Source organism: Eutrigla gurnardus (genome assembly GCF_963514095.1).
Source record: "Eutrigla gurnardus genome assembly, chromosome: 18".
NCBI classification, from domain to species: Eukaryota; Metazoa; Chordata; class Actinopteri; order Perciformes; family Triglidae; genus Eutrigla; species Eutrigla gurnardus.
In genome coordinates, this window is record NC_139929.1 from 10,581,484 (window position 1) to 10,601,268 (window position 19,785).

The window sequence follows — 19,785 nt, forward strand, 5'->3', positions numbered from 1 at the left end:
AACTATACATTTAAAGAACAGACTGTGTGTTCAAGGAAAACATAGCAGAATTAATCAACTGATTAAACAGATAATCAGCAGATTAATCATGCATGGAAATAATTTAATTAAGACTGAAAACAGGGAGAAACACCAAGGCTGGTTGTGTCTGAAGTAACAATATCTGCTTTTAGTTGACTCTAATGCTCAATAATTAACACATTAGTGTTGGTTTTACAGGAAGCCTTGTGCTACAACTAGTTATTGGCTAGGTGTCCTTTATGCTAAGCTAAGCTAGCTGGCTAACAGGCTGTAGCGTCATAGGCTGTAGCTTCATATGTATAGCATAGTATCAATCTTCTCACCTAAACCTCTGCAAGAAATCAAATACGTATCTTTATTAAATATTTATTCATAAAAACTAAGGACGCAATTTATTCGTTTGATGCTGGTAAACACTAATTTAAAGTGGCACTTTTGTTTTTATTCTTTGAGGAGAAACCATTGATTAAATCAACTAATCGATTAGTCAGCAAATCCATTCTTTATTCATCAACAAAGGATTTCTTTGTTGGAGGAAATACCTAAAAGTTTGGCTCAAATAAATAATCCAATCGGATTCAAGAGGCCTGGCTATTATTTGTTCCAGTCCACCAGTAGAGGTCACGTACATAATAATTCTCCTGTGAACATTTATGGAGGTTATAAAGGCTCCAGACTCCCCTGCAGGATATTAATGTGTGTGAGAGAGGAAACAGAACACAATGGAATCACAAGTTCATGATACAAACCTGCACTCTCAGTGGTGAACTGGCTGACCTACTGTGGATTTTACAGAAGTGAGTTCGAGTGAAGCTGGATTACTGAGCATCTACCCGCCCCGGGTCGAGCAGGCCGACGTGACTCATTGTTGACATTCCAGAGACGGACGAAGCATTCAGACACCCACCCACATGTGAGCACCGAGGCATACACACACACACACACACACACACACACACACACACACACACACACACACACACACACACACACACACACACACACACACACACACACACAAAACAAGCTTTCACAACACTAGCTGAAGTGTAAAACGGATAGGATCTTGCTTAAAGCGGTATGAAGCAGAATCGCTGCTTAAATTGCAACATTTCTTGGTGGAGTCACAGAGGGAAAGCCCTCAATTTATGAATCATTTCCTAAAATGACTCATTTATTCACTCACTACATTTGTTTCCACCCTTTTCTTCAGTATGACACTCTCAAATTAATAATTAATATCTTCAAATTACATTGTGCACTCATATCATTTAATCTGCCCCCTCTAGTGGCTGCTGTGCCTCCACCCAAAACTGCAAAGTGCTGCAAAAAATGTACATCATGATGGTACTAGGATACTTTGTTTCAATGTGAAATAATAGGTTGAATTAATAAAATACAAATGTTTAGGCTCTGAAAAGCAAAAGGCAGAGGCACTTCATGCCCTGCAGATCGCAGGACAGACGGATATTCACAGGACTCTGTGAAATACTTCTAACGTCTGAGAAAACACCCAAGCCTCTTAGAATATGGACATTATAACCGTCAACAGAGTACTTTGGATTGTTTGTGCAAAAACCCTTCAAAAAAACACATTCAAGTGCAAAATGTGCAATAAACAAAGCAGGAGACGTTGGAATTATTTAAATACACAAGATTACAAAAGAAACTTGGTTTAATTAAAAGATGCAATAACTCTAATTGCATTAGACAAAGCTAGTTCCAGCCATTTCCTTCCCCTGATCAATACTGTGCACCAGCTCATCTCTGTAATGCTGCTCCTTATGTAGCAATCACCTCGACCATTATTTTTAACTGCCAGCTTAATGACTGTTCCTGGTTGAGCGAGCGGTACTCAGTGCTTGTACTCCACTTGTTTTACAGCTGCTTTACTTTACGCAGGAGTAGGGGGATATTTATCTTGAGCTGAGTTATATTTCAGAGTAACTTCTCTGATGTAGGACGCTGGAAAGATGCTGGAAAGGGAGTAGTTGCTCTTCACTGAACACTGACACAGTAAAGACACTGTGTGACTCTGCTTCCTAGTGGACACATCTGTCTACTGCACAAACCATTTATTCTGATATTGCATGATAACAATAATAATAATAATAATAATAATAATAATAATAATAATAATAATAATAATAATAATAGTGGTGGATATAATATATACAATATAGATGCTGCATTCAGAATGTAATTTAAAGGGGTCAGATTACCAAAATTGAGAAAATATGTTTTCTGGCGTCCATCCCCAACTGGATTACCAAGTAGCAAGTTGGCAGCCCAAAAACTACTGGTTTAGTATGTTTTCTTTGTAATAAATTAATTGGAATTCCAATTAAATTACTGGATTATGGATAATGTATGTATAATAACAATATATTTGTTTTAATGTATCTAGCCTAATTCATTTTAGTTTTTATTTGATTCAAAGTTTTATAAAAAATATATTATAATAAAATATTGAATCATTTGTTACAGCTTTTTAAAAGAGGCTCTTTTTTTTATCATTTTATTGTCTTGTGTGCATTGGTTTCTGTTTTTTCACTGTTCATTGATTGATTGATTGATTAATTGGTTGATTGGTTGATTGATTGATTGATTGATTGATTGATTGGTTGAAGCGATAATAACTATCTTAAATATGTAATTTATTTTCATACTGACTCTAATATTAATCCACATTTTTTAGTGCAACAAAGAACATGATGCTTCAGTAAAAAGTCCAGCAGCAGGCAGCTCCCTGATTGTAAAGAAGTTTGCTTATGGTGGAATGCTGGATTCAATAAATTGTCAAAACTTCCTTCTGATTACTGACTGAAAAACAGACACCATAACCTATTATTTAATTCAACAACAGCACCCTGGAAGCACCTTAATGGCAACTTATTTCATCTGAAAAGCAACAGAAATGCATCTGATGTGACCTAACGCTTCAGATCCTGACACGATGGAGAAGTGGGAGGACCTGAAGTAGGAGATGCTTTTACCCGTAGGAAAGGTTCTTCAACGTGTCACTGAGAGTTTAATGCAACTCGACACGCTGCTACACTGAATATCAAACCTGTGACCTTTTGGTTACACAATAATCTCTTTAACTCCTGATCCAGTCACTTTATGTCTGTATAACACTGTGAGAGTCGAGACTCTTTCATTACACTTCAGCACCATTTTAGTCCAGTTATGAAACATAAAGTCACTATAGCTTGCACAGCATTTTGATGCGTTTGTTTCTTGTTTCATTCCCCCTCCGTCCAAAACCACCTACTTACAATTATTTGTTTGGTTTTGGCTGCTGTTGCAGGATTTGTGTGCTTTAATACTTTGTAGGTGTTTGTTTTTCACTTTAGGTGAAGGTGAAGTCATCTTCAATGATACTTGTAACCAAAATGGCACATGAATATCACAATATTTTGCGTGTATACGGTAACATACTTACACTGAATAACAGTGTAAGATTTTACGTTGAATTCTTAACTTTAATACATAACTTAAAGTCGCAGCAGCATTTGTTTGATCATATTCACTGAAACCGACACTATGCTCCAATAGAACAACATAAATTATCCGGTTTTAGGAAAAAAATGCCTCTACGTGCACCTAGAGCTAGTTTGTTTTGCAAAAATCCACCACCGTTTGTGCACACGCCACAGATCCCACCTCCCCCCTCATGCATGTTCCAATATCACAGGCACACGCCTCAAGCTAGGCATACGCTAAATGACGTTAGCAGTTGCTATCTATGAGTAAGTTAGCCAGCCTACCTCAGCCTACCTCTGTGTAGCGTGTGCCGTTTATCGATGAGGAAGACACGGCCGCGTTCACAGGAATCTGGTGCACGTGCACTGACGAGCACTCAGCACACATGGGAGGGAGGGGAGGAGCTCGGTGGTAGAGGGGGAGGGGCGTGAGTGTTGTAATATTTTAAATTTGACTGAGTCAACTCGATCTGCCAGACTTGCCGACTGCGACTTTAAATATTGAAACAAACGTACTCTTTTTAAAACTGTGACCATATGTCCATTTGTGACGGTTTACACTGACTACTTCACTTATGGAACGTAACTTAATTTACGCAACAGACTTATTTTAACCCAAAAATTTTGCAAAACATAAGCAAGAAGTTTTCTCTGAATTCACAACGTTAACTAGTTTTTAAATTGTGGCCATGCGTGCTAACCCAAACCAACAACCTACAAAAATACATCAACCGTGCAGAACTCCATTCCCATGGTAACGCAATCACACATCCCACTATTACTGTGTGACGTCAATGTTCAAGTGTTCACATACTTCTGGCCAGGTAATGTGCATTTTTTCAAAACATCTCCGGACTGTTTGTATTTTTCCATTAAATTAATGGATGTGATATGATATTAAAGAAAAAAGTCATGGGAGGCTTCTCCAACTCAATCTGCAGTTTTTATTCTGCAGACATTTTCTGGGCCGACGTTAGAGGTATATGTGAGCTCCGGTCTCTGTAGTTCCTGTCTGCTCTCATTGTCAGTCTTTGTTGTGTGTCATGACATTTCACTGCTGACAATACTGATTAAAGGCCTGGACCTCTCCCACCGCGCCCACTGCCCCTTGAGCCTGTGTGTGTGTGTGTGTGTGTGTGTGTGTGTGTGAGTGAGTGTGAGTGAGTGTGTGAGTGAGTGTGTGTGTGTGAGTGAGTGTGTGTGCATGTGTGTGCGCGTGTGTGTGTGTGTGTGTGTGTGTGTGTGTGTGTGTGTGTGTGTGAGTGTGTGAGCATGTGTGTGTGTGTGTGAGTGTGTGTGTGTGTGTGTGTGTGTGTGTGTGAGTGAGTGTGTGTGAGTGGGTGTGTGTGAGTGAGTGTGTGTGCATGTGTGTGCGTGTGTGTGTGTGTGTGTGTGTGTGTGTGTGTGTGTGTGTGTGTGTGTGTGTGTGTGTGAGTGTGTGAGTGAGTGTGTGTGTGCATGTGTGTGCGTGTGTGTGTGCAGGAGCATACACGCACACACCCACAAAGTCAATTAAGCACTCCTTCGCTGTGGACTGTGTTTGCTGGAAGAGCCATTACGTGCATGTACAATCCAACAGGCAGTATCCTACCTGTGCACAATACCCGAGCCAAGCCCATTAGTCAGCCTCTATGGAAGAACTTCGCCCCATTTAATTCATGACAAAAAGAAAATTGGTCACATTTCTCTCACTGGAAGAGCAGGTCCTTCTCAAACACAAACAAGTCGATCCACTCACATGCTTATTTCACAATCGAGCAATAAGAAAAGAGATTTCTTTCTTCCTCACTCTTTGCTGTACGACTGTGGTATTACAACGATGACTTTGTGACCCCAAAACAATTCATGTGGTGACCCCACAACAAGCGTTACAGCAGGAGGGGCGGGGTTTCAACACAGCTACTGTAAAACGCCCGTGGATATAGACAAACCCAGAGTCTATTTGTCTATTCGACATTTCTACGTGCATGTTTTGTAATTTTGCATCTCCTTCTAGTCGTTTGGCATCCATTTTTTTTTACAATTATATGGTGTCATTTTATGTCTCCAGTAATTTTGCACCCCCTTGTTGTTTTGCATCTATTTTTAGTCATTTTACATTTCTTTCGTGTTTCTTCTCACTGCTGAAGCGGTGTTAATAAAGTATTGAAGTTGTAGGACAAATAATTCAACTTTATGGTTAAATAACTACCAAAGTGACGTTACATCACTACAGAAGTTATGTGACAACGTTGTGGTTCTGGTTCACTCTCACGGCTCTCACAGCCTCATATTCAGAGAAGAAGCAACCGTACATGACCTGCTCAGCAGCAAACAGTTACAGAGACAGATGCTATCCTGGAAGGTGGTGGAACCCAAATACAGAGAGAAAAGAGTCAATATTGGACTAACATTCAGAACACAAACATAAAGATTTGAATGACTCATCATGTTGCTCTGCGACTTCTGGATGTGGAAATAAACAACCATCAACAAATCCACTTCGGCCTCATGTTACTATTGTGTTCACAACTTCTTTCGGCTGCAAACAAGAGGCCAAAATATTAAATTAAACTGCTTAATGGACATTTTCAGTGGAGGAGGGAATAATCCTCCCACTCCACAACTCCACTGGCACTCATCTATTTTGGGAGGTAGGAAGTTGAAAGCGAGAAAAGCAACAGTCTATGTGTTTGGTTTCTCACAAGCACCAGAAAACATTTATCGCAGAAAACCATATTTTTTAAAATATCAGGTAAAACTATAAATTGTTGGCAGTCATTTCAGCATCTCTATCCACTACTGACAGATGCATCAACTCACACATCTTCTCCACACACTCCACAGATCTGAAAAAACATTGATTTTCTCAAGATTTGAAATCCGGAAAACAGTTCACAAGCTGACATAGTATGAAGACGCATTTTTCATTTTGATCATGAGATAAGATGCGTCAGGATGTGGGTGACTTAGTTACCACATCCACTAGAAAAAAGATATTAATAAAGATTAAAATACTTATTTTACTTTCAAGGGGAAACTCCGGATGACACATTGTAGGCATCTCATGGAAGCAGAAGTGAGTCTGAAATTCTCACTTGATAATTAGTGAAATACTTTTGTCATTTATGTCCACATTTTAAGTCTAATTAATTTACCATTTAAGCGCTCAAATGGGTGTACTGAGGCAAGGCAAGCAAAATTAAACATCGTAAAACAACATTTAAATCCAATTAAAAGCTGTCATTGAGAAAATGAAATAAAAAATAATAAGTGAGAATTGAATAAGACATTTTCAGTGTTAAATGGATTAAATCAAAGGCAGCAAAAGTGAAAGTTGCAGCTGATTTGCAGTTTTCTGGGATTCCAGATATTTGGAGCATAAAAACTGAATGCTGTTCCGATAAACGTTTAATTTGTATAATGCTTGTGCCAAAACAGCCCTGACTTATTTAGAAGGCCCGTGTCACACATCAAACATGTGAGAAAGAAACAGGAAGGAACTGTAGATAAAATACAGCAGGATTAAACATCCGATAACAACACACCCTGACCGTTATAAAGCAGGCTTACTGAGAATACTGGACTATTTTATTACTGGCATTAGTAACTAACAATTAGTTGATTCAATCGACAGAATCCACTAAGAATCCCATGAAAAGCACCAATTTAAATCTATCATTCTGCATGAAAAAGCATGAAAAATGCCTGATCAAATAAGGAAATGTCTGAGAAGTCTCCCTCATCCATGTCCAAGTACAACTAAAGGAATCGTGTCAGTTAGGTAAGAGGGTAAGAACTGGTGGGAAGATGAGGAGAAGCCAGTTTTGTTCCATATTCCAGTTAGTCAGTACTCTCTCTTTACTGTGTAGCTAATGAACAGATCCCATAAGCCATTGCGAGGTTTATAGTGTGGAAGTGGTGGATATGAAATTGTAGTCAGGTCTAATTTCAACTTTATTTTGTAACTTTATTTGTATAGCACATTAAAAACAACAGGAGGGAGAAACTGAGTCGGATATCCCATGTTTACAATGCAGTGCTTGTCCAGAGATGCCTGTTAGTGGTTACCCAAATTGGCAAATTGGTGGTGAATCATCAGCCTCGGGAATCTTAATGTTTCTATGCGTCAGTTGTGTGAAAGAGCTCACAGAAGAGCTGGTATTGTTTAGATGTAGAATACCAACCAGCAGAACCAGGTGTTCTACATCCTTCGCAAGTTCACACCGCGGCTTCGATAAGAAGGTGTTGGTGGTGGATTTGAGCTGTGAGATGGACTGGATCATTTCGAGGAAGTGGTTTTAATATGGGAGTGAAAATAAGGAAGGAGCGCGCGGTGACAGCCAGGCCAGCATGGTGACACACTCGTCAGGACAGTTCAGGTCTGACCCGTTCTTGATCCTCCTGAGGAAACCTCCTGCCGTGCGCGAAGCTGCCTCCGGGACAGGGTTTGGCTCCGTGGATCACCCGATGATTCGACGCTGTAACGCATGGCTGCCCACTGCAATCCAGCGCGCAGCAGCACCACGATGCCCCGCCGGACCACTGCAGAGGACGGATGCCCTCACATGCCAAAAAAACAAAAAAAAACACCCGCAACAACAACACCGCGTCGCCACGGCTGCCTCCCGTCATCCTCGCACTGATTACGCGTCAACTTTACGCGCAAATTAGCACTAATTACGGATTTTACGCACCAGCGCTGCCACAATGTCAGCAAACTTCACCAAACGCTGACATGGTGGAATCACCAAACACACACAGCAAACAGAGCGGCCGGTGTGGGATTAAACTGTGAAATGATGTCTGGATGTTCTCCTTACCTCCTGATACGAACTGAAGAAGCGACAGCAGCTGCTGGTTTGAGTGAATGAGGAGCTTTGAGCCGGTCAGCACATCCGCGACAATGACTAAAGGCTGGACTTCCTGTGGCTCTACTTTCAAAATAAAACGCCCTTTTAGTGTCAGAAGGTTGGAATTTACTGAATAAATAAAGGTAAACAGGTTCATCAGTTCCAGTGATTCACCGTCATGTCACAATTTGTAGCAAGCATTGGGCAAAACACTGTACTAAATAAACCTTAACAATGGAACGAGGGCCCCACACTGAATATCAGCTACTTGTATTGTCCAAGTACTTCATCCTGCACTGGCTACACTTTAAAAAAATATATTATTTTGACACTGTATTTGTTCAATCCCCTGTTAATTATAATAACACAAACAAACATATAAATGGTTGTCAGGATTAGAAATTAAGTCTTTTCAATTTGATATGTTTTTTTGGGCATTAACATGTTTATTTTGAAATGCGAATCACAACCATTTCCGGTTGCACTTACTTTCCTGTCTCTAACTTGCTGCAGCTGATTCCAACCACCGCCTCCTCTGCCAAACCACGCCTGAAAACCTCTGTAACAGAAGGGCAACACAGCTCACCTGTAACGTAATTAGAAATGTATCATGCATAAAATATCGTACTTATGAGACGTCATAGAAATACCACAGAGGGGTGATAATAAACCGCAAGAGGAAACACTGTGAACGTACTGAGAAACTGCAGGTCCCTGCAGGATCGTTAAAGGAAAATTACAATGATTCATTGGTAATAAGACACACGCACACACAATTAAACACACACTTCTTTTTTTGTCTGCAGAGCTGACATCCGCAATCTGCTGAACCGCATAATCAATGTGTCAAGAGCTCTGTGTTTATGTGGCAGAGGGGGAGGAGGTGGGAGAGAAAGTGAGAGGAAGACAGGGGAGAGTCCTCTCTGTCTGACCTTACTTTGGCTGTATCTAACCTACATGAGCTTTACCAGAAAGCAGATGTGCTGCAGTGAGCTTGCAGGGGAGTAATCAGTGACTACTTAGACCTCACCTCTCTTTCAGTGTTAGAATTCATGTGGCTGACCACAGAACAGGACATGGCTTTTAGTTCGTTGCACAGTTGAAAGAAGGTTCTCATGGTGAGCCGTTCTGAAGCTTTTGATCACATCACATGGTCTTCATCTGCAGATGGATTTTACTCAACTTTTGTGAATTTGAGTTTACATGCAAGGCTGGGATATGTATTTTATATTTGAGTGATTAACATTAACATTATACTTTGCTCTCGAATGCTTTGGTGCAGAAAGAATGTTATGTTATGCGTAATATTTTTTGGTGCTGATGCAAACATAAAAAGCAGCACATGAACTGCTGGGCTTGGTCTACGTTTTACTTTAACATGGCTGAACATGCTTCACTGTTTTTGCCGTTACCTTAGCAACGAGCTAATGCTGATCGCTAGCGTGCTTGTTGTGAATCATGGTTGCTGTAAAGGGGCTGATATGGTGATGAAATACAGATTAAACTTTGAGTGAACAAGCATCTGTCATGTTCACAGATCAGATAAAAGTTAAACAGACCAACAAACCAACATTTACTCAAAGTAAAGGACATATGGGAGGGAAGAAAATAGGAACTGGGACCTAATATAATAGTAAAACTATACTGGTGCATAAAAGCTTCCTGCAGACCGATATCTGCCTCTTTGTGTCACATCAGCAGACTCCTCCTTGATATGAAGCCTTAGGCCTTAGAGAGGCAGTTAATCGTCTAGTTATGTACCATTACAACTCTCTCTATCACCACCCACACACATCGACTCCCCTCGGAGCCATCAGACCCCTGAAGTCCTCCGTGTGCACCAACAGAAACATGCTGTCAAAGTGAATCCAGCAGCATTAAAGGAGAAGGAAGTCTTATTCTTCCTGCTCAGATGATTTATTTTAAAATAGCAAACATGTGGTGTGCTATAGACTGATCCTGAACCAGCCGCTATACATTCTGTCGCCCTTATCTCATTCTGTGGCTGCCTGTCCTCGCAGATTTGCATTTTCCGCTGCAGAGTTGAGTAATAATGCAAACGCAGTTTTACTGGTGTTATCTTTTCCAGCGGTGAAACATCACAAGTTTTTATTAGAGTACTTTGAGGTACTTTACTTACATCATTTTACGTAATGGTGTATCTCAGAGGTAAATATTGTACTCTGAAGACCAGATATCTCTTTTTCTTTTTAGAGATACGTGGTTCTCACAGGAAATATGATGGTCTTATAGTTTGATGCATTGCTGTATGAAACTCAGCAACCCGTAGAGATCAATAAAATGATCCAGGCGACGGCTCTTTCTTCTCTGCACCAGTTCTTCAGTCGTCGCCTTGAGGGTTATTGTTGCTACCAAATGGGAAATCAGGGCTGTGACCTCTCTGATACTCCAGCGTGTCCACAGCCTCTCAGCTCATTTGTTTGCTTTTCTCTTTCTATGACACAAAAATACACTCCCTCAGTAACCATGTGAACAGTGTTTGTCAGGGAGGCCCCTTCCAGGAACATTTGTAAACTAAATATGATACACAACAACAAAAGAATGATTTGGAAATGTTAAACAGTGTCTCAGAGAATACTCTGATACTTAAACGGTACAATTCAGATTTCATATTTAAAAAAAAAACAAATAAATACATAATGTATAATTGATTTATATAGATAAAGAGGTAACTTTATTGATCTTTGGAAATAAATATTAATAACAATGATGGATGAGTAGGAATATGTTTAAGATAAAGATTATTTTGGATCGAAAATAAATAATAAATAAAAAGATATAATATATCCAATAAATAATTAAAATTAACTCAAAATGTCCCTTCTGCAAAATGAATGCATCAATTATTATAATCCAGTAGTTTATATGATTCTGCATCATGATTTGGTTCTTTTACAATATTTTGATAATACTAATAATAAGCAGCAACTTTGACTTGTATTTCTACTCTGTAGTAGTTGTATACTTGGTATACTTTTACTTAATTAAATGTTCTGCATAAAAACAACTGGACGTCACCATTACAGATTATGATACTATTATTTAAAATAAAATTCAGGCAACACCAGTCTCTGTAGTTTTGTTTTTAAAACTGTCCTAAGAGTTTATTTGACCACATATCATGTTTCCATTAAAGCTGCTCTGGGTTTGTATAAGTTCTACATAGAATCTATCTTCTTGAATATTGATCAGTTCTCCCCCTTTACTCAAAATGGATATGCAGCCTTTTTTTCAACAACGCCACGATCATCATCTGATGTTTGTAAATTATGATTCTGTGTCCTCTTATAACTCTAGGAATCTTTCTCTGTCCTTTAACCTACGGCTCATACATACAGGTGTGTGTGTGTGTGTGTGGAGTTATGAGGTTTCGACGTGACATCGGCGCAAATATGTGAGTGATCCTGTTTGTCTGGTATCAGTACTGACAGTAGTGTAGGAGGAAGTATTCACATCCTTTACAGCATGAAGAGTACTAATACCACACTGCAAACAATACTCTGCAGCAAGTAAAAGTACTAATACCACTGTAGAGATACTGCCTTCCATTAAAAGTACTAATACCACAGTGAAAAATACTGTTAGAGAATAAGTACTAATGGTCAAAGAAAATCATATCCCAGCCTTGCATGTTCCAGGGATCATTAAAAGCATAATGTAAATCAAAATAAATAATAAATACAGAAGGAAACATCATTAGGAGGAAAAACTTCCTTTTCTCTGTCATTTTATTTTCTTCTTTTTTTACAGCAGTGTAATCATGTAGCTCACATTTCTGTACAATACAAACAGTTTGATCCAAAAAAAAAAAAGAAAGCATGAAAAAAAATAACACGTTAATAGAAATATGATGCAGTTTTTTAAACTTGAAGCACAATCTTTTAAGCTAAGACCTAAAAAAAAAATAAGAAAAAATATTACACTGAAACAAAAAAGGTTTTATTCACGGAGTGATGTTTAATTCATAAAAAAAATCACTATCACACGTCAAACAACTAAATCATCCAACTGGAGCTGCAGCGACGTTACTGCAGCGACACGTCAACGCTCGAGAAAATGTTAGTCTCGGGGGTTTTTGGTGAAAGTCGTGGAAGCTGAGTAGCCGTTAAAAGTTTGGAAATCATCAGCCAGAGTGGAAGGAAATGCAGAGAAGAGTAGGTTTCTACCTGCCAGTGATTTACACAGTTTTACCATTTAGCTGAAGACGAGCAACGACAAGACAAATGAGGAGTTTTTAGAACGTTTCCACATTTGAGAAGATCGTTGTCTCTTCTGGTTTGCTGTGAAGTTTGGCGATGCAGGATCAGATTGTGATACCTAGAGGTATAAACTGCTCTTTCTCCACATATTTAAAATCTATAAATCAAACAAATCATGGAGAAACAGGACGAAAAAAAACTGTCTGCGGCCAACACAAACGACTGATCTAACTGGGGAAACGGTAGAGTTTATAATATCGAGTAATAAATCTGGTCTCCTCTCAGATTCTTAATCCCTTTTATCAGGGTCAGAACACTGGATCAGTGCGCACTGACGACGATTTTGTGAATACGACCAATAAAGTGATTAAATAGTCAGCTTTCTGCAAGACAACGACCTAAAATCATCACGTTACTTTACTGTCGACCCAACGGATGAGACAGTGAATTCTCACAGGTTGTAGAGGCCGCGAGAGCTAATTCCACCCGGGCCATCTAAAAGTACAAATCACTTTAAGAGGCAAAAATGAAAAGGTTCCGATATTTCTGGTTTCCCAAAAACTCACTTTTCATCCAGTTCTCTGTTCTTTTCTATGAAAATGTCCAAGACATCATTTAAATAATAACTATATATTACAACTCGGGTCTTCTTTTTTTTTGAGTTTTCGCCACCATTTCTAGGAGTAATAATATCCTTATAATAACTCAGACAACCAATAGTTCATCCAGATGATCTCAACCACTTCATTTGGAGGTGAAATGCACCAGAAAGGGTTGATAATTTTGCTTTCACCTTTGTTTTCTCCTCCAACATCAGCTTGTCTAACCTGGAGATTTACTTTTAAGCAACAATAGTTATATTTACTGATGTAAATATGGACAAAACGATGAAATTAAGACCCTAATTGTAATATGACAGAATTATCTTTCACTTGCAGGAGACCAAATGTCCGTTAAAATGTATTTCTGGTCATGTACTTTGATCCTAACAGCGGCTGACTGTGAAGATCAGCCTCACTGCTGAGGAGGGTTTTGTTCGCCGTTGTCCACCGTCCTGATGATGACGATCTGCTCCAGGCTCTGGGCGGGGGAGGGCGGCGGCCGCAGCTGCTCCACCAAAGCGTGGAGAGTGTCTGAGTTGATGGTCTGCTCCTGGTCGGGTTCGAAGGTCACCTGGTCGTCGTCGGCGGTGTCGGTGGTGGTGATGGAGGGGTGACTTGGCTCTGCCTTGAAGTCCTGCAAGATGGCGGTGGTGGTAGCGGTGTCTGCGGTGGCGGTAGCGTTGTCGTCCGTGATGGCGGCCGACGATGGCATAGCTGCTTTGGGGGTGGTGGGTTCGGGGTTGGTCGGCTCCCCGTCTTCCTGGATGGCGGCCATACCTTTGTTTTCCTGGGTGAGTTTGCTCTGGACAAAGGCCACGGGATGACTGGAGGCCAGGAGGACGACTGCACACACACACACACACACACACACACACACACACACACACACACACACACACACACACACACACACACACACACACACACACACACACACACACACACACACACACACACACACACACACACACACACACACACACACACACGAGAGTGATCAAGCAGGAAGTATGTCCTTTTCTGTTTCAACCAATTAAGGCCTTTACACAGCAGGAGCATGACAAATGAAGTACTCAGCTGCCGATACTCCAAACTAATATGAGCGATAGGAAAGACACGCAGGAGGATGGGTGTTGGATTGAGAAAACTAGCAGAATTAAAATGGATAGATCCGTACAGCAAATATCTCAAGTTTAAGGGTTTATTTGCAGTAATATATGTAATGTATGATGTCCATAACACACACACACACAACTCACCTGCTCTGGCTCTTTCCTTGTGTTGCCTCACTTCATCAGCGTGAGCCTTCTCCTGGTGTTTGATCATGTTCTTCACGCTGGCAAACCGGTTTCCACACAACAGACACTGAACACCGTTGTTCCCCTCTGCACACACACACACACACACACACACACACACACACACACACACACACACACACACACACACACACACACACACACACACACACACACACACACACACAGTGAGCAAAATTAAATCCAACTCTCATCTTCTGTGATCAATTAGAAGATCTTTGTTGATGAACATTCAGACTAAGGTCCCATTTCTTAAGTGACAAAAAGGTCACAGCTGAACATCACATGATCATTAGTGTTTAGCTAACAGGAAACGAGAGCAGTGCAGCAGTTCTACAAAGTATCAAAAAGCTATCAATGAAACTCCTCCTCCTTCCTCTATACCCTCTTAGATGGTGATTATGATCTCACTACTGTCACACTCTTTTCTGAAAATATCCAATTCAAATAATGTTTTACACAGAAGAAATCTCAGCCAGTTGTTGCTGATAAACTGTACTTATTGTGAGAGTCTTTTCGGTTCCAAGTTGAACTCTTCGCTGACTTTAAAGTCAAAAATCTGATGTAGGATTCAGGAAAAACTCACCTGGGTGAAGTCGCCTCATGTGTTTCTTCAATTCGGAAGATGTCACAAAACTTGCATCACATTGCGACTGTGGACATTTATACGGAGTCTCACCTGAAAGACAACACACACACACACACACACACACACACACACACACACACACACATTTGTATCGACACATGAGATACTGCTGCTTTGAGCCCGTTTTGGCTGCTTTTGTCGCGATGCAGTCCAAACATTTTGGAAGGAAACCAAACAAGTTCTACTGTGAAATCCAAGCTGACTGAAGATCAATCTAATCGATAAACGTGGGTAAACACTCTCACCTGTGTGTTTTCGTGCGTGAGCAATGAGAGAAGAAGAGACGGAGAAGGACATGCCGCACAGATCACACTGGTACGGTTTCTCTCCGGTGTGACGCCGCTTGTGATAGGTCAACGTGCTGGACTGAGCGAACGCCTGACCGCAAATGTCGCAGACATACGGTTTCTCTCCGCTGTGCAGTCTGTGGGAAACAAGGAGATATTTCATGTGTATACGATACATTTCTACTCAATGTTACAATCAGCAGATAAATGCTAAAATATAAGGAACACTGAAGTGAAAATGAAACTAAACATTATCACACATAAAACGTACAAAACCAAAAGTACACACACATAAAAGGTCCCCTATAGTTAAGAAGAGGAAGTAGAAGAACACTAAGAAGAATACCCCAAGCAGTGCCACGTACCTGATGTGTATTTTGTAGTTGGACGAGGTAGCGAACTTGAAACCACAGCGTTCGCAGGTGTACGGCTTCTCCTCTCCGTGGTGCATCCTGCGGTGAGCGACCAGCTGACACTTCTGTGCAAAGCACTTGTCACATTCGGAGCAGTTAAACGGCTTCTCACCTGCAACAAACACCAGAGACAGTCTAGCCAAACTGGTGAGGACTCAATCACCCGCTGAGCTTAAACAACCTGATGCATTATCAATGTTCTGTAGTTATAAGATGATGGTTTAAACAATATTTACTGAGGTAATAAATCAAGTGAGAAGTAAGGTCAGTTTCTCATAGACTTCCATGCAATCAGACTTATTTTGGTGTCGCCCACTGCTGGCCAGTAGAAGCAATTCAGGTTTAAGGTACTTCTGCATGAGCTTCCCCATACAGATGATTTTTTTTATAAGCCAGCTCACCTGTGTGTATGCGCAGGTGTGTTTTGAGCTGGGTGGCCTGTCTGAAGTTTTTGGAGCAGAAGATGCAGACAAACGGCTTCAGGCCCTTGTGGATTTTCTCGTGTCTGCGCAGGCTGCTCACGTCTTTAAACAGTTTGTTGCACTCGGTGCACGACAGCGACATCTCGTCCATTTCTGACGGATCCTGTTCCCCGACCTCGCCCTCCTCCTCCTCCTCTCCTATGTCGTCATCTGTCCCCAGCCAGCTGCTCTCTGCTTCGTCTGCCTCCTCAGTGGCCTTCCTCTTACCTCGCCCCCTGCCTCGCCCTCTGCCTCTGCCCCGGCCTCGCCCTCTCCGCCCCGGTCCGCTGCTCAGTCGAGGTTTCTTGGCCGGGAAGTCATCCTCTTGAGAGGGGCTCCAGTCTTCAGAGAAGTCCCCGAAATCCTTCACGCTCCCATCAGAATCTTCTAAAGAAAGATCTTCGCTTTTAATTACACCTCTCCCCCTCCCCCTGCCTCTCCCCCTGCCTCTCCCTCTCCCTCTTCCCCTGTAGCCTTGGGTTTTGGGTGTGCCATCAGCCGAGCTGCTCGGCTCCACCTGTTCGTCACTAAAACTTTTAGGCCTTCTGCCTCTCTTCCTCCCTTGTCCTCTTCCAATGCTCTTTGGCGTGGCAGGGGTGTAGTCGTCATCACTCCTTAGCCCCTCCTCCATATATACATCGTTGGCTTCATCGCCCTGCTCTCCGCCAGCCACTGCCTCCTCCTGCAATTCCCCCGCAACTGAGATAATAGACAGGGGAACTGGTGAGGAGGGGCTGCCAGGAGAGGTCGGACTGGGAGGAGAGAGACCAGCTTCTTTATCCAGCTCGGACTGGGACGTTTCGCTCAACTCGGACCAGTTGGCGGTGTCCACCAGATACTTTGTGGCCTCAGATATTCCTAGGAAAACGGCAGCTCGACGCACAGCTGCTTGTCTGGTACTGAAACCATGAAAACCAACATTTTATTAATTCAAGTAAGAGTCAAGTGATTTTAATTAAATATATACTGTTTAAATACAGTATATGCTGTACAGTAGATGCTGTTTTACCTGCTGAGGTTCATCTGTCCAGTGTAGATGAACTCCAAAAGCTTCTCCAGAGCGTAGCGGCTGACCTTATCAGGGTCCAGAGTCGTGACGTCTTGACCCTTTTCAGCCTGGGACGAGAAGTACTTGCTGAATGCAGCCAGGATGTTGCGGTGGGCTCTGAACTCCACGTCTCTCACCATTATGGTTATATCGCACAAAAAGTCCATCTCTCGCTGCTGATGCAAGCGCTGCAGGAGCAGCTTCCCATGATTGGTGACCTGAGCCATCTCTGCTGCTTAACAATGAAAGAGACAGTCAACGTCAATGCCACTGTTATTTAGTTTCACTCATTATGACATATATATACTCCTCTGGGGGGCGCTGTAATGTGTCAAATTCAACTGAGAATATTTTAAGTTCAAGAGCCTCATGAAGCACTAACAGCAGCTTGACACTTCACACTTGCATGTTGCTAAAAGCAAACAACCTTTCAATTTTTTGCTGCATCAAGGTATTTGCTGTCCGTTTCTTTTATGGTTTTAATACGTTACGTTTGTTTGAAATGAATATGTAATACTACACTAACATGGTAAAGACAAATTAATAATATGGAATTAATTTTCCTGAAAGTCTACAAGACAACATGTTTTATTAGGAATAACTGAATGTAAGTCAACTACAACATTCTTACATATCTACCATTTTAACGTTGGCAGTAAGTTTTTTTCTTGTCAATAAATCCCATGAAAATCCCAAAAAACAACAATGTGATGGTCCGTCTCTCAACACTTTCTACTGTTGCAACTGACGACATGAATCTTTAAACCGTGCTCACAATATAGAGTTTTAATTCTCTAATAAAAGGCTCAATCATTTTGCTAAACAGCTAGTCCCTGTCTGAAACAAACAGAACTCAAACAGGAGGAAACAGGCTCATTGATTGTTGTTTTTACAACTGTTATTTTTGGACAACAATGGAGCTTGGCAGCTGTGTCTCCTGTCTGAGACACACACAAACTCTTCTGAAGGGCCGGTCACACATTCATTACACAGATAAGCACAGAGGCACTGTTGCATTTGGTTTTATGTTATTTTATATGATTTCTCTCATTTTTATAATGCCTATGTATTTAAATATTTTATCTCACAAGGCATGCACATTACTTTTTTACTGTGTCTTTGGTGCCACTGTACCGTCCTGTGTTTAGCACTATTGCTTTGGTGACAATAAAGTATTATCTTATCATCCACGGCACACATTAATAAGATATGGGCTTGACAACAATAAAAATATAAATATGACTTAACTTTGACTCAAAGTACTGTTTTTAAGATACATATTAATACCAGTCCAGGTCTTGACTTATGAACTAACATGACAGGATGAATTTAAAGACCTACAAATTAAATTGAACAAGGTTAGATTGTGTGTTTATATCACTCACGTGTGTCGAAGCTGGACGAAATAAACATAATATTTCACTTAAATTAAAAGATATCAAATATGGCTTCGTAGCACATAAAAACGACTTTACTGTCATTGAAAACATTTATAGTAAAAATCTCAACTTACTCAGAAGTGTGTCTGCTTCACCTCTTCCTCTTTCTTTAATTCCTAAATGCTTTCTCTGTTGGAGATAGGTATGAATGAATAAGAGAGTACCGGGGCGTGTAAGAAGACAAATCATGAAGCATAATGACATATATCATCTATATAAACACGTATAAACAGTTATAATTCTCTGAATCTGCAGCTTTGACAGGTGATATGGAAAAGTAGTTTTGGAAAATAAAAGCTCCCGCCTGCTTCCTGAGCAGGCCTTACATTAATGCTAATGCTAGCAGCGGTGTCGTAGATGGGTTAAAATGACTTCCGATGGTGGTTTATCGTTTCACTTAGATTTACGAATACTTCGTGTGGTGTCGAAGCCGCCTTGGACGCGATTATAGCGGTTTAGTGTTTAACCAGAGTGGATAACGTGTGAAGCTAAGTGTTTTTGTAGTGGTAAAAAGCGCGGAAAACATTGTGCTCTTATTTCGAAGGTTCAACGGTTTGTACCGGCGGTGTCGACGTAAGTTGGCACGAAATGTTAGAAACGCTTATTTCACGGACAAGCCGCGCAAACGCGTCGTCGAATATAACGTATCGTATGTGTAAATACACTATTTTTAATCCAGCGCAAAGTAAATAAAAGCAGAAAAGTACCTTCTAATATCCGCGATCTCCAGCCATTATCCTGTGACGTCAGCGGCTCTCGCGAGACGTCGTTTAGCAAAGATAGTCGGTTCGGTCGAGATGAACACCGACACGCCTTGACAACGGAGGACAGTGAGGTATCAGTACTATCGCAAAAACGTAAGCTTAGCAACAGAGAGAGGAGTTTTTATTGAATTACTGGCCAAATGTCATTCCTCTATTCTCTATTTTACAACTGTTTCAATATCAGGGGTTGTACTTGTGGTTTTTGAGCTGCAATTATGTATTTCAATATATTTGTGTTTCGTTTG

At 40.9% G+C, this 19,785-nt stretch overlaps 2 protein-coding genes across 7 annotated transcripts in view; both read right to left on the minus strand.

Annotated features, from left to right (window-relative positions):
* The window catches only part of pld1b (phospholipase D1b), a 30,896-nt gene extending 22,564 nt beyond the window's left edge, over positions 1-8,332 (minus strand). The window contains exon 1 of the mRNA XM_084034150.1: positions 8,309-8,332. The gene's annotated coding sequence lies outside the window, so the exon portion shown is untranslated. The remainder of the gene's footprint in view (positions 1-8,308) is intronic.
* Positions 8,333-12,598: 4,266 nt separating this feature from the next.
* mynn (myoneurin) lies at positions 12,599-19,539 on the minus strand. Of its 6 annotated transcripts, none has more exons than XM_084033948.1 (9): positions 19,484-19,529; positions 18,851-18,905; positions 17,299-17,569; positions 16,230-17,188; positions 15,781-15,940; positions 15,374-15,552; positions 15,066-15,158; positions 14,420-14,545; positions 12,599-14,003 (listed from the first exon to the last, which is right to left on the minus strand). In XM_084033948.1, the coding sequence occupies exons 3-9, from the start codon at positions 17,562-17,564 to the stop codon at positions 13,573-13,575; spliced, it is 2,214 nt and encodes a 737-aa protein (XP_083890074.1). In that variant the 5' UTR covers positions 17,565-17,569; positions 18,851-18,905; positions 19,484-19,529; the 3' UTR covers positions 12,599-13,572. The 6 variants fall into 6 exon arrangements, with proteins under 6 accessions (XP_083890074.1, XP_083890073.1, XP_083890076.1 ...); XM_084033947.1 differs by having other exon boundaries at positions 17,299-17,572; positions 19,484-19,526; XM_084033950.1 differs by lacking the exon at positions 18,851-18,905 and having other exon boundaries at positions 17,299-17,572; positions 19,484-19,539.
* Positions 19,540-19,785: the final 246 nt, after the last annotated feature.